Consider the following 13088-nt stretch of genomic DNA (forward strand, 5'->3'; position numbering starts at 1 on the left):
CGGGAAGCTTTGCTGCAATGTGTGACATGCAGTAACTTTTTTTTTTTTTAATCATCATCATCAGGAACATGAAGAGGTGATGTGACGAGGAGCAGCATGGCTTCATGTCAACAAACAGCTCTACAGATGTGCCATTGTTGTGTTTTTTACTAAACATGCTGAAGCTAAACGAAGGTGTAAATGTTAAAAGTGCTTTAACTTTCAAAGTAATACACACTTGTGCCTGCTCTCAGTTTCTGTCGGTTTTATTGTGTTTAAAACACACTCTTAGTCTTCACTTCAGGCTACAGATTTCTCAAAAACTAAAACACAGTACTTTATTGTCAGAAGACAACATATTGATTGTACATTCACCATTGAAATCAGTGCAAAAAGGTTAAGTCAGTGCCCACCTCAGCAGATCTGAGACACTGGAATAAATACAACATTTTCTAGTAGCTTTAGAGAGTGCTGCCTGTTAACACACGCAGAGTCAGCTTTTGGATGTTGGATGGTTCTTTGGAAAATCCACCATTTGGTCAATAACTCACAGCCTTCTTGATTTAATGCCACAAAAACAAACAAAACGAAACAAAAACCCTCACGAATATCTTTGATTTTTATCCTCGTCGGTCAAGATGCCAGTAAAAACCAGCGTTCGCAGGAAGAAGTTCCTACACTTTAGTCAGTTTCCATGTTTCTGATTCATAGTCCTCACTCAGGTTCGTGTCAGGCTCCTCCTGGGATGGTTATAAGAAAAGGTTGCATCAAAAAAAAAAACAACAGAAAACTGACCACAGAACAGCAGATGTCAATCGTTTGGTTATAAATCCACAGTAAAATGCTTCCATATGTTTTAAATTTGCTCTTGTCACAGTGAGTGCTGTTTGGAGAAAAAAAAAAAAAGAAAAAACCTTATGAGGAATGTACAGTGTGGAAACAAAACAATAACAAAAAAAAAACAGTGCTACACAAGTAAATAGACAAAAAGGGTTGAGCTGCTGTTGCTGAACAGATTCAGTGAATTTTCAGTCGATTCTTTGTGCTCAAAAAAAGCTAACCGTACAAAAGCAGTGATAGTTAAGAAATCAGTGAGCAGCTACTACAGTACATTCATCGGGCTTGTGTCGTCTGCTGCTGCGGTCGTTGGGGGGTGGGGCCTGTATTTAAGAAGCAGGTCAGAAAGAATCTGGACTGAGGCAACATAATTATAAGTGACAGCTCGTTTTCTCGCTTAGATAAAAGGAAGATGACTTTTAAACTGCACAGCTGCTGCCCCGTTCTTGCTCTCGTGAGTGCAAATTACAGCAAATATAATTTTGGGAATAATAAAAAAAAAATAATAATAAAAATGCTTGGATCTACTTTCTTCACGGGATGTCTGTTAAACTGAGCAGTTCCTGAATCCGTCCACTGAACTGCTGCTGCCCTGAAGTTGTGCAAGTTGCAACAAAGATGAGAGCAAACTGAAAGGGACAAATCAAATCTCACTACAGGAAGTTGTTATAGGAAGAAGCCTGAAAATCAGATTTTTATTAAAAAAAGGTCTCAAATATTAACATTTCATATCCATAAATCCATTAGGGCTTTGTTGACTCGCACGCAACATTTTTCTCCCCTCACAGTGGGTCGGCTGCACCAGACTCCTCTCTACGCCCTACAGCCTTTCTTCTAACTTCTGGAGACTTTTTACGCCCTTGTCAAACTTTCGGAGTGATTTCTAGCAGAGATTCTGACGTGTTTGAGAAATACGGGCCCCGGTTAGTAGAGTTCAAGTGAAAAACTAGGAGCAGCTGTCAGCCTCCCGTGTCCCCCCCCCCCCCCCATGAGTGGTCCTTTCCTCGTTAATCCAGGTCCAAGATCTGTTCACCAACGATGTCCAGGGCTGCAGAGGCCTTGATGGAGCTCCCCGCAGAGCCAGAGTCCACAAACATCTGAGGTATGTCTTTCCCAAAGTAGATTTTGCTGTTGGCTGCGATGGCCTTGTACTTCATCAGCTGCAGGTACTCGGGAGTCAATTTCACCTGTAAGAAGAAGGAAGAAGGAACAGGACTTAAACTATTTAAGTGTAGGTGCTGGGATAGAGTGTGTGTTTGTGCCGTCTCTGTACCTTGTTGGCCTCTGCAGCTCTCTGCGCTGTGTAGAACTCCGCGTCGGCCTTGGCTTTCTGCCGAGCCAGGAAAGCGTTGTCTAACAATTGCAAACAATGTTAAGAGTCACAGCTGCTTTCCGTTAGAGCTGCAAATAACTAACTTGTCCTCACACTCTAGAGACCCATTAGCAAAACGAGTTCTCAAACAAATCAGCATTTTTGACCGTTATCTCATAAAACAATTTGTCTTAAAAGCCACAAGCTCTGAAGCTCATTTTTTCATTGTCATTTTGGTAATGTCTCTATGTTTCCCTTCCTCTAAAGCCCTGTTTGCACAGGATTACTTTTGCCTAGGGACCACATGCTATTTGTAATGATTACAGAGATTGCCTGTGTTGTTACTCCTTTGCGATTTGGCCATGTCAGTAATTTGTAAAGTGAAAATTCCCTCGCCAATTACCTACGATATTTTGCTGAACTCCGAGCTCCTGTGATAATACTAATCCTATGCGAACAGGCATCTCTGTGATTTGGACAGAAATGGGTGGGATCTGATATGTAATTAGGAGTTTTTTTGCTTCCTGGGCGCACTTTTATTTGCTTTTGGTGATGGAGGCTGCATCGGATAACTTTTTGTGTCCTGGGCCTGCAAAAACCCTATCAACCCGTAATGGTCGCCATAAAAAAAGAAAAGTCTGAAGAGAAGGAGCAAAATCACATGCAAATGGTGGCTCACATCGTTACAGCATTGCTCTGTGCGGTAAGAATAATTTTCTTCTGATTGTAACCTACTATAACAGCTGACTAGAGCTAAGCGGATGTTCCGCAATACACAGCGCATTAACATCATATTTGGAAAATGCCTGTAAATTTTAGCAAATCTTGGGCTTTGGTTATCCCGTGCAAATGTGCTATATAAAAAGCAGACGCTGGGGAGTAATTTATTTATTACATTGGGTCCCCAGATATTGCTTATTCCATGTGAAGAGGACTTAAGTTAGCATGCTTATCTGTACAGTCAATAAGGATCTACAAACTTCATTCCTGGCTCCACTTGATTCTCACTCCTGCTGATATCTGCTGTTAAAGATGCTCAGAAAGCAGAAAAGACATTTCTATGATACTTAAGCCTAAATAGGAATTTGAGCCAAAGACCAAGCAATCACTAAATACATAAACTATTGCTCACTGACAAAAAAAAGTTAAGCGTCCAGGCAGAGTGGTGGAAATAAATGACACTGCACAGGTGGAAAGGTAATGTGACTGCATGGCAGTGATTACCATATCAGATCAAAGAATAACAGAGCTGGCAGTAGGGGCACAGTGCTAGGTTCATGTCCGAAGGGTGTGGCACCCCTCAGGCATGGAAACAAGCACTGATCTCTTCAGAACAGAGTCATACAAGTTCTGTATTCTTTCCTGCAGTAAGTCAACCCACAGCTGTTTTAACTGGTCCTCAAGATCCACCAGACCAGCACTGGTTCAAAATGATGTCTGAGTTGGTCACATGTTCGAACCGAGGACCTGGCTGACCACAGAAGTACATTTAAGTCCATACACACAAGTGTTGTGTGTGGACGGGTGATGCCTTGTAACTGACTGAGCTGTGTCGTCAGGGTCCCCCTGAAGTCCACACGCCAGGATGCCAGGAGTAACACCAGTGAGTCTCCACAACATTGGCAGGATTGGTCCTCTCCCCTCAGTGCTGCCATACGCACACATGATGGTCATCAGTGATAATACAGAACCAAGAGACCTCGCTGACCATGATATGATGCTAATCAACATCAGTCCATCCACCATTAGCTAGGGAATCCCTCCAAATGCAGCCATCTCTGCTCTGGTTTTAATGGTAGTGAACCCATAGTGAAGTTGATGCAAGTTGTTTAGGCACAGAGTGAGATAACAGCTGGAGTAGTAAAGAGTCAAATGCCTGGGTTTGGACGGCGAGCACAGATGATGTAAGATTCTGTAATGCTTGTAGCTCAATACAATCCTCTGTGCGGGTGCCCTCACGTACCCATTGCTTCCACCATCAGGCCACTGTGACATCTGTACACCCACATATCGGACAATGGAACAATACAACCACCCAGCCTTATGCAAACTGACAATGTGACCCCTATCAAACATCATCAAATACTGGAAATGCTGTCTAATGAATCTATGAGGCAACCTCTGTGCCTTCTGACTCACTGTTTTGACCGACCGTCAGATGCACCAATAGGTGCCTGATAACACGATCACGCCACTTGCGATGCTGCAATGTATGCCCTCTGGTACTCAGTCCAGATGTGCCAGCTGGTCTACATCTGGACCAAATAAGACCATTTGTGCTGGGTGCTCAACAGTTTCTGTCAGTGAATGCACAACAACCGTGTGTGCATCAAAATGAATGACTTTTGACCCTATAAGACTGGCATTAAGTTTAGGTCATAATTTGATTAAAACCGTGCTGAAAGATCAAGCAGTTGGTTATTGTGCATTTCTATGTTCTGTGTTGACTAGTTTCACCTCAGAACAACTCATCTAATAATACTCTGAGGTAATATAGGACCTTAGGCTACTGTGAGCAGCAACTCAGAACAAACACAGCTTAAACAGAGAGTGAAATTTCAACTACAGCTTTTCTAACAACTCATAAATCTTTCTGTCAAAGGATAAAACATTCCAATTATACCCCTCTGTTTACATAAATCTTTAGTTTTTCAGTAGATGAAAACCAGAGCTTTGCTTATTCTAACAGAAAAACAGGTGCCTGTTTGTGTACATGCAGCCTTGCAAAACCAAGATCTTGTGAACCTGACATACACGACAACAGGAAGAGATGCCGTGTTCCCTGATGTACGGAGGTTTGAAATATTTATGGTGGAACAGGAAAGCTCCGTCCTCACTTCTCCTCCTCCTCCTCCTCCACTACTGGATACAAACCTTCTATTTCCGAGATCTTCTTCTCAGTTTCCTTCTCCATGACTTTCTGCCCGAATTTAATTTCCGCCACTTGTGCCACCTTTTCTGCTTCTACAAAACACAGAAACACACGTTCACATTCAGCCTGTGGTGGGTAAGAAACACTCGACTGATCCATGATTCTTTTAATTTTTTTAATTTTTCTCACCTATCAAAGCTTTAATCCTCTCAGTCTCTGCCTCCTTCTCCACAACCTTCTGCGTCTGCTGGGAGATCAGCAGCTTCGTCTTCTCGCTCTCCCTGCAAACACACGCAGTTTTACATTAAAGGCCAACCTATTTGCCGCTACATGCTTGGGTTTTCCACATCTTTTCCTTGAGATTCTGATTCATGCTGCAGTTTCAACATTACAATAAAGAACTGAGAAAACATTTTTTTTTTTTAAACTCAGGCGGTTTAGACAAAGTGTTATTGAGTCAGAGCAGTGGAAGACATCCAGTCTCTGAACTTTAAGCTGTCATGGAAACCTGGAACAAAATGTCCCATTTGAATACTACATCAGGACTTTTACAATCAGCCCCAGTGAATGAAATTGTATCATTAAACAAAACGCATCGAGCGAGTCCAGTGAGTCTTCCTCTCATCAGCGAGCCCTCTAAAGTCAACCAGCTGGTCGAATGGGAAATTCCAACTCCCAAACTCTACAAGGCTCATTTCTTCAAACCGCCCCCAACTATCTGGAGCAGGCCCAGCAACACCAACACCTTTTCCACCAGACTGGTTCAGCACTGAGTTTAAACCTGCTCACGTCCAGTTACAAGGAAGTAAAACCAAAAGTTTGATCATTCAGATTCACCAAACTTGCTATGTGTGGATGAAGCCTTCATAACTAGAAGAAAAAACTTTGATGTAATTAGTTAAGTTCAAAAAAGAGAAGTGAAAAAAAGGCATTTTGTTTTATTTATTAACAGTGACTTTTTTGTTTTGTTTTACATTTGTCTTGAGGACACACCCATGTGCCATAGATGTAGACAGTGTTTGACAATTGATCAGCTTTGGAAGTATTTTGCCATAAAGTTTAAGATTTTTATTTTATAATGTAAAACTAAGGTATAACTGATAATGGTCTGTTTTAACTCACTGTGTTCATTATGGTGTTTTACTAAAAAGAATGAGAGAAAATCTGTTGCCTCTAACTTCTTCTTTTCCAACTTTCTTTGTGCCACCATGCACATTATTTAAAGAAATTCATTCACGTGAATGGAAATCACTCATCTGGTAAGTTTCCTACTTTTAAGCCAGATGCTTCATCTCATCTTCAGAATGTATGTCTACATCAATAAGAAAAGAAAAAATAAATCACTCACATACACACAAACAGGCTACACTCTGGGGAAAAAATAGCCTTGCGTTGACAAAATCTTTCTGAGCTCTTCACCTAAAGAACATCATCCCCACAGTCAAGCATGGAGGTGGAAACATTATGCTTCTGGACTGTTTTTCTGCTAAATGTACAGGATGAATTCCCCACATTGAGGGGCCAATGGTTGGGGCCCTGTACTGTTGATGAAAGCCACAACACTGAGGATGGGTTGTGGATGAGTTCTGGACAACAACTCCAAACATACCGTCGAGTCAACAAAGGAGTGGTTCAGGAAAAAGCACATTGAGGTCTTATGCCCCTTTTATACGGGCTCTAAAGGTCCCGGCTCCACTCAACTCTGCTTGCTTTGCGCACGTTTCCACCGGCATTTTTTCGAGGCCAGTTCCTGCTTTTTTGGTCCCTGCTTCGGAGTAGGGCCAGCCGGGCCGGCCCTGCTTCGTGGGCGGCGCAAGCTTAGCTCCTGTTCACTCATTGGTCGTGGGTGTGACCAGATGCAAGCATAAAGAGCGAACGGTAGGAATATAAACAACAGCGTTAGCTTACCCTGCAACGTTTATGCCGTCTGTCCCCCAGCTGAAGGCGCTGTAAAGCCTGAAATCTCCGGTGGATAACAGCTGTCCTACCAGAGCATTTCTTTCACTGCGCCTCTCTTCCTGAAGTCTCAGGAGAATCCCCATAAGTAAAACAGCAACAACACATCGCGCTTCCGTTGTTTACACAACTGGCGCCAAGTTTCGGTAGCGGAAGGAACGTCTTACCGCTGTGCTGCCAACAAATGTTCCTCCATCAGATCATGTTTAAGTCTAACACTTATTTCTCTCAATGACATACAAATCAATTTTAACCTTTTACGCAACTTTTTTCCCCCTTGATGTTTTAGTTTGCATTCTATTTGAGTTTAAGTTAATCAAATAATAATTTTTCCTTCCTGTAGATCTCCTGTGGCCTAAAATTCAATGACGTTCAGTAGTGCCAGGCACTAACAACCCGTTTGTTCCTGATAGAGAATCCATCATGTGGTGCATAATGTGAACTGTCAGAACATAACTTGATGCATGTAGCAGCTAACCAGAGAAAATAAGACTTGGTGAACTGTCAGCTGCAGCTACACAGGCCTGTGTTTTGTTTTCATTCTGCTGGGATGCTTTTCCAGGTTTAAGGCTACTCTGATCAGTCTTCCACAAATTATCAGCTGAAATTTGTTTTGAACATGTTAAAAACCTCACACTGGTAATAAGCAAAAGAAACTGCGTGCCTTCCAGATGATGTCAGCACCGGCAGCTAACCGTAAGGTGGAAAACTGCTGAAAATTTGCTAGAGGAAAAAAATTTAATAAAATAGAAGTAGTTTTTCTTCACTCTCTGTATGCTGGTAGAAAACCAGGTAAAAAGGTCATTACTAGAGCTGATAACATCTACAAATGTTACTAAAAGCACTTTTTTTTTCTCCTGAAATCCAGTTCTGGACAGAAACTGACCGACGTGTTTGACAGACATTTAACATTGCAAAATACAAGAACATTTAGTTTTTCTTCAGCTGCAAGTTATGCTCATTACCTGCAGTGAAGCAAAAGTGTGTCCTTCAAATAACTCAACCAGAGTTGAGACTTTTTTTGGACAAAAGCTAAGCAGAGCTCATTAAAATGTCCAGATTGACAATGTGTGTGGCTCAGTGAGGAATGTAAATTACTAAGAGTCAGTCTACTCATGACTAAACTGCTGATTCACGAGGCCAAAGCTGGATGCTTATAGACTGACATGACTGCCTTCTACCACCAAAGGACACAGCAGCCAGAGTTGGAAGAACATCATGTCTACTTTCAAAAGAAAAAAATTCATAAAGTGAGCATTTTTTGTTAACGAAGCAAAAAAAAGAAAGTAGACTCACATGAGCTCATAGTTCCTCCGAATGCTCTCTGGGATGTTGGGCTTAGTGACACGAACTGCCTGTAAACAGAGAGAGAAAAAGACATTTTACTTTGTGAGGATGAAAAATAAACACCGCATGAGTGCAAAAAAACATAAAAGGACAATATCACTATCAGGGAAGTTGTTGGGAAGAAAAACAGAATTTGAGCTCACACACAATGTTTTCACTGCTAAAAACCATCTGAACTCCAAGACTAACTTCTAAGGAAAAGAGTCATTATTTCAACGGTTTCAGGAGAGTTACGGGAAACAAAAACACATGACTGGTATTTTCATGTCCCAGAATGAAATGTGTCCTTTTTTATGTGGTATAGAAAGCCAGCGAATTAAAGAGGGAGAATGGTTTCTGTAAAGTCTCATAATCTTGCTTAATATTTAACTTTTCTGAAAAAACAATCTGTAAAAAAAAAGAAAAGAAAATTTTACAGAGGCTGGGAAAAGTTAGAAAAGAAAATATGTTAGCAAAGACCATGTACTGGGTTTCATTAGCTTCCCAATATCAGCATCATGTTTACAGCTTTGGTTCTGCTCTGGTGCAGGGTTCTGAGTGATACCTAAGACGAATGCAAGGGTATCACAAATGGAGACAACTTCAAGTAAAAGAAAAAACACACATAAGGCAAACAAGTGGCGATTTAGTCGTAAATTGACCGGATCTGAGAGTACATTTACCCAGTTTCAGGATCTGATAAGGGCCATAATGCCTGATAGATCAAGTCTTAAGGCTCCGTCACACTCCATAAGTAGTCAAGAAGTTGGTTTGCGGTCATGTGACGTTTGCGAGACGTCAGTTTTTTGCCCACACCTTTCATTGTCCACGAGACACTTAGATCAGAACTCCCAGGAAGCTCCTCCCTCCTCTTTCAGTGTTAAAACGGGTTTCTTCCCACCAGCTTCTCAACTCTTCTGTCCTTCTACAGATTTTTGCTTCCCTCACTGTGACCGGATGCGTTTATTTAACAGACTGAGATACACGCCGTTTCGCATTTGCGAATATGACGGTGCACAATAATGAGCGAACGAAGGGAACGTGTCGCGACGCACACTTCCTCCCAGCCACAACAGCCACGAAGAGCCACCTGTGTCTCTGCGCGGCCTTTTAAAGCTCAGAGGTTTCTAAGTTTTGCTGGAACCCTCCTAAAGACGTCTTCTAACATTTTCTAACAGCCTCCAGCTGCTTCTCAGCGGAGCAGCAGAAGCAAAATGACTCCATTAAAGCTCATAAACACGCCCACAACAACCTCTGACCAATCATACTTGGTGGAAACCCCTGTGAGAAAAAGTTCGGCTGGCTACTATACGAACAAAAATTTTTTGTCACATGACCACATGACTGAGAGCCGACTTCGTGACTTCTCGTGAACTATGGAAAGGCCTTTAGAACTGACCTACAATAACTGTATCACTATTAAAAGCAGGCAAATTAGCTTAGCTTAGCAAAAACAAAAAGAAAACTGGAAGAAACCGCATTACAACTATTTAGAGTCTCTTCATTATTCCAGATTAGTCTTACCTGCACTAACTGTACATCCTTTTTTTATTTCAGAGTTTCTTTGGAAACAATCAACAATCGCTGATTCCACATGGCTGAGGGATCTCAGGTCAGTATATTAACTTGTATGCTGTGATCTTAACAACCCAATTTTTTTCTGCTCTGGATCTGTCCACACTAAAGTGGTGGCCTTACTGTACCTGTATGATGAGCCCAGGTGCCATAGATGTCAGATCCTCCTGTAGCGTTAACTTGAGGTTTTCATCTATTTGGTCTATTTAGAGAAAGCACAAGAGGGGAGTAGCTGAGTTATTTTGCTCAGTTTACTCTCACTTTGGAGAAAGAGTTTGAAAAAGTAACTAAATCAAGTTATGAAATCTGTGAAACAAATTTTAATGAAACTTTCAGAAAGTAATCATTGAGTGAACATTTACAACTCAAGAACTATCGAAGCCAAACCAATTTAAGACAAAAAATGGCTACAACGTAGTCGATTTCACAGATATTGAGCTACAACTTTGATGTGGTAGCAGCTGAGAGTCATTCCCAACACATACTCTGAGCACTAACACATAACGCAAAATCTTTGCCTAAAACTCTGGTGTTAACTTTGGAGTCAACCCTGTTTGTCTGTTCACAAAATTACTCAAAAACTACTGGACAGGTTTTAATGAAAATGCTTGTTATCCAAAACAGGAGCAACAGCAGTGCTCTGGCCAATCAGCACTCTCGATCACACCGTGTGATCAGGTCGATTTCAGATTTTGGGACACGGCACCGACAGGAGAAGTTGCTGAGAACATAGAGGTTAATAAACCGTCTTGCGTTTTGGTAGTGCTGCCTTGTGAGTGTTGTAAGCCTCCTCCCCTGCTCAGCTGTGGGTTGAACTCACCATCATCTCTATCAATCACTCTAAAGTCATACAGTCTCTGCAGCATTAGTGCACAGTACATGGCTTAACTTACTGCTACCTCTTGTCCAAGATATGGTACAGGTATTCCAACAAGCATTAAAATGAAAACAGTGATGGAAGTCTCAAAAAAACTTAGAAAAGCCAAGACTTCCTGCAACAATATGTTATGATTTACTCATTAGGATTTGATTCTAAATGGTTTCCTGTTCCTGCTATTTTACCTGTAATTGGATGTTCCTAATTCACTCTTGCAGCTTGTTGGAACGTTTTTGTTTTATTTAGGTGTCCGTCTCTGTATATCCACAGCATGACAATTGTGTGTACATTTTGAGGTCTATGGCTAGGCTGACAGCTTATAACAAGGATGGACCAAATTTACCGAAACACAACAAAGAATATAATAAATAAATAGATAACATATAAAGGAATTTTCAGATCAGTTGTTTTGTTTCCACTCACCAAAGAGGCCGATGTAGACCTCCTGCAGCGAGTGAACGCTGCAAAACTGGTTGAGTTCATGGTGCACTTTGTTGAATATCAAAGCTTTGTCGTAGTCTGCTGTGAAGTTCCTCACTATGTCGTACACTGCAGAGGGAAACGAGCGCTCAGGTTACAGCAAAAATAATGGGTTTAATCTGATGACATCACAGTGGACGAAGTCACAGTCAGGTACCTGCTGATGGAACAAGGTAGTTCACCACTTCTATGCGGTCAAAGTAAATCATCACTCCTCCACTGGAAGAAAATGCACACCATTATATCCTCTTACTAAAACACCTGTGTGAAATAACAATCTGGTTGATAATATACTGAACAAAGTTCACAGTGTGTGGGCCTTTGTGGACTTAAAGCTAAATGTAGGAAGTTTCAAGTGAACATGTGATTTAAGAGTCAAAAAAGGAAACCCACCTTGTGCCACAGGGTACATTCTTCACCTCATCTGTCTGCAACGTCGTCTGAAAGACAAAAACCACACAGTTTCTCACATTCTTCGTCTTGTTTCTGAAACTGTTTCAACCCAAAACACAGAGAGCCAAGGCTGAGAGTAAAATCCATTAGGACTGTAAAAAAATCTGGGTGTTTGGTGAGTCGAACTGATGGAAACCTGATGAACAGCAGCAGGAAGAGCTGTTCAGTATCAGAATACACACCGCAACACCACTAAACGCTAAGTCAACATGAGACGTACAACCTTCCCAGAAGTAGCAGAAATTACAGAGCCGTCACACTAGATTCTGATTCATCTTTAAAAGTTGAAGTGAGTGTCTACTAGCTGAAAATGTTTTCATTTCCGTTCTTACAGGAGAGGAGAGCTGCTGTCTCACCCTCTGTAGACCAATGCAAAGAAGATTTCCTGTAGGCTATCGCAGGCATTTTTTTTCTTCTGCCTGTTTCTGGGAAATGTGTCAAGGATCCTTACAAACAATCTCTACTGGGAGTCAAACACATCTGGAACAACACAAGCTCCATTTTGTTGGCAGGCTTGCACAAAATAGCAATGGGAATAATTTCCATCTATATGATGCAATAAACTTAACTACTGGAAACAACCAAAGGACCATGTGGAAAGATCCTCTCCCTCTCCTAACAGCTGCCTTTAAAAATAGCTTCAAATCCATATAGACACACTTGACAAAGTCAGGAATTTTGTAAGAATGTAAAGTGTGATTACGCTGCAGTAATACATCAGAAAGGTCTCTTCCAGACAAAGACCTGCAAGTAGATAGAGGTTTCATCCAGGGGTGAGACAAGATCTTGCGAGACTAAAACATTACAAGATTTCTTGTCAAGTTGAAAACTGTCTCACAAACCAAACACGCCCTGTCTCGTGACTTTGTTTGGTTAAATTTTTACTGAAGATGTCCCCCGTGACTTTAAATCCTTGGCGTGGCAGCAGTTTAAACAAACATGTCAGGCACTAGGACCACACAGTCGTGTTACTCAAGCCGTGTTTTAGGCCCTGTTTACATGAGAACGATCTCTGGAAACGTTTTTTTCAATGTTTATTGTGGCGAATCAAGAAGAAGAAAAAAAAAAGAGTTTACATGGATATGGCTGTGCTCATTGAATCTGCTGTAGTTTCTATGCCAAGCAGGTTTGCCAAGTAGGAAATGACTAACCATTGTACTGTTGTTTTAAAATTGTTGTATTTTGACCCAAACTATCATATGAGTGTGGTGTGCTTTCTCGGAGGGTGGAGGTTGTTAGTTTAGTTATGTGTTGTAACTAGTGCTGGGCGATATGGAAAAAATCCTATATCAAGATATGGATAATTTTATATCACGATAACGATATATATCACGATATACCCCAATTACGTACGTTGTCAGTTTTTCTCTGAAAAATATGAAAAAAATAATCTAATTTCTTACCTTTTTCAAGCTTTATTT

The 13088-nt window shown here is 41.2% G+C and overlaps 1 protein-coding gene across 2 annotated transcripts in view; it reads right to left on the minus strand.

The window, feature by feature from the left end:
* Positions 1 to 229: 229 nt before the first annotated feature.
* Positions 230 to 13088, minus strand: part of erlin2 (ER lipid raft associated 2) — an 18000-nt gene continuing 5141 nt past the window's right edge. For both annotated transcript variants that reach the window (XM_017414723.2, XM_037978246.1), the window contains exons 4-12: positions 11608 to 11654; positions 11372 to 11433; positions 11158 to 11283; positions 9986 to 10059; positions 8253 to 8311; positions 5190 to 5281; positions 5003 to 5092; positions 2090 to 2169; positions 230 to 2003 (exon numbers count right to left, since the gene is read on the minus strand). In XM_017414723.2, the coding sequence (XP_017270212.1) occupies positions 1824 to 2003; positions 2090 to 2169; positions 5003 to 5092; positions 5190 to 5281; positions 8253 to 8311; positions 9986 to 10059; positions 11158 to 11283; positions 11372 to 11433; positions 11608 to 11654 (810 nt within the window). In that variant the 3' untranslated portion in view covers positions 230 to 1823. The remainder of the gene's footprint in view (positions 2004 to 2089; positions 2170 to 5002; positions 5093 to 5189; positions 5282 to 8252; positions 8312 to 9985; positions 10060 to 11157; positions 11284 to 11371; positions 11434 to 11607; positions 11655 to 13088) is intronic.

The sequence above is a fragment of the Kryptolebias marmoratus genome, linkage group LG1, assembly GCF_001649575.2.
Source record: "Kryptolebias marmoratus isolate JLee-2015 linkage group LG1, ASM164957v2, whole genome shotgun sequence".
Lineage (NCBI taxonomy): Eukaryota > Metazoa > Chordata > Actinopteri > Cyprinodontiformes > Rivulidae > Kryptolebias > Kryptolebias marmoratus.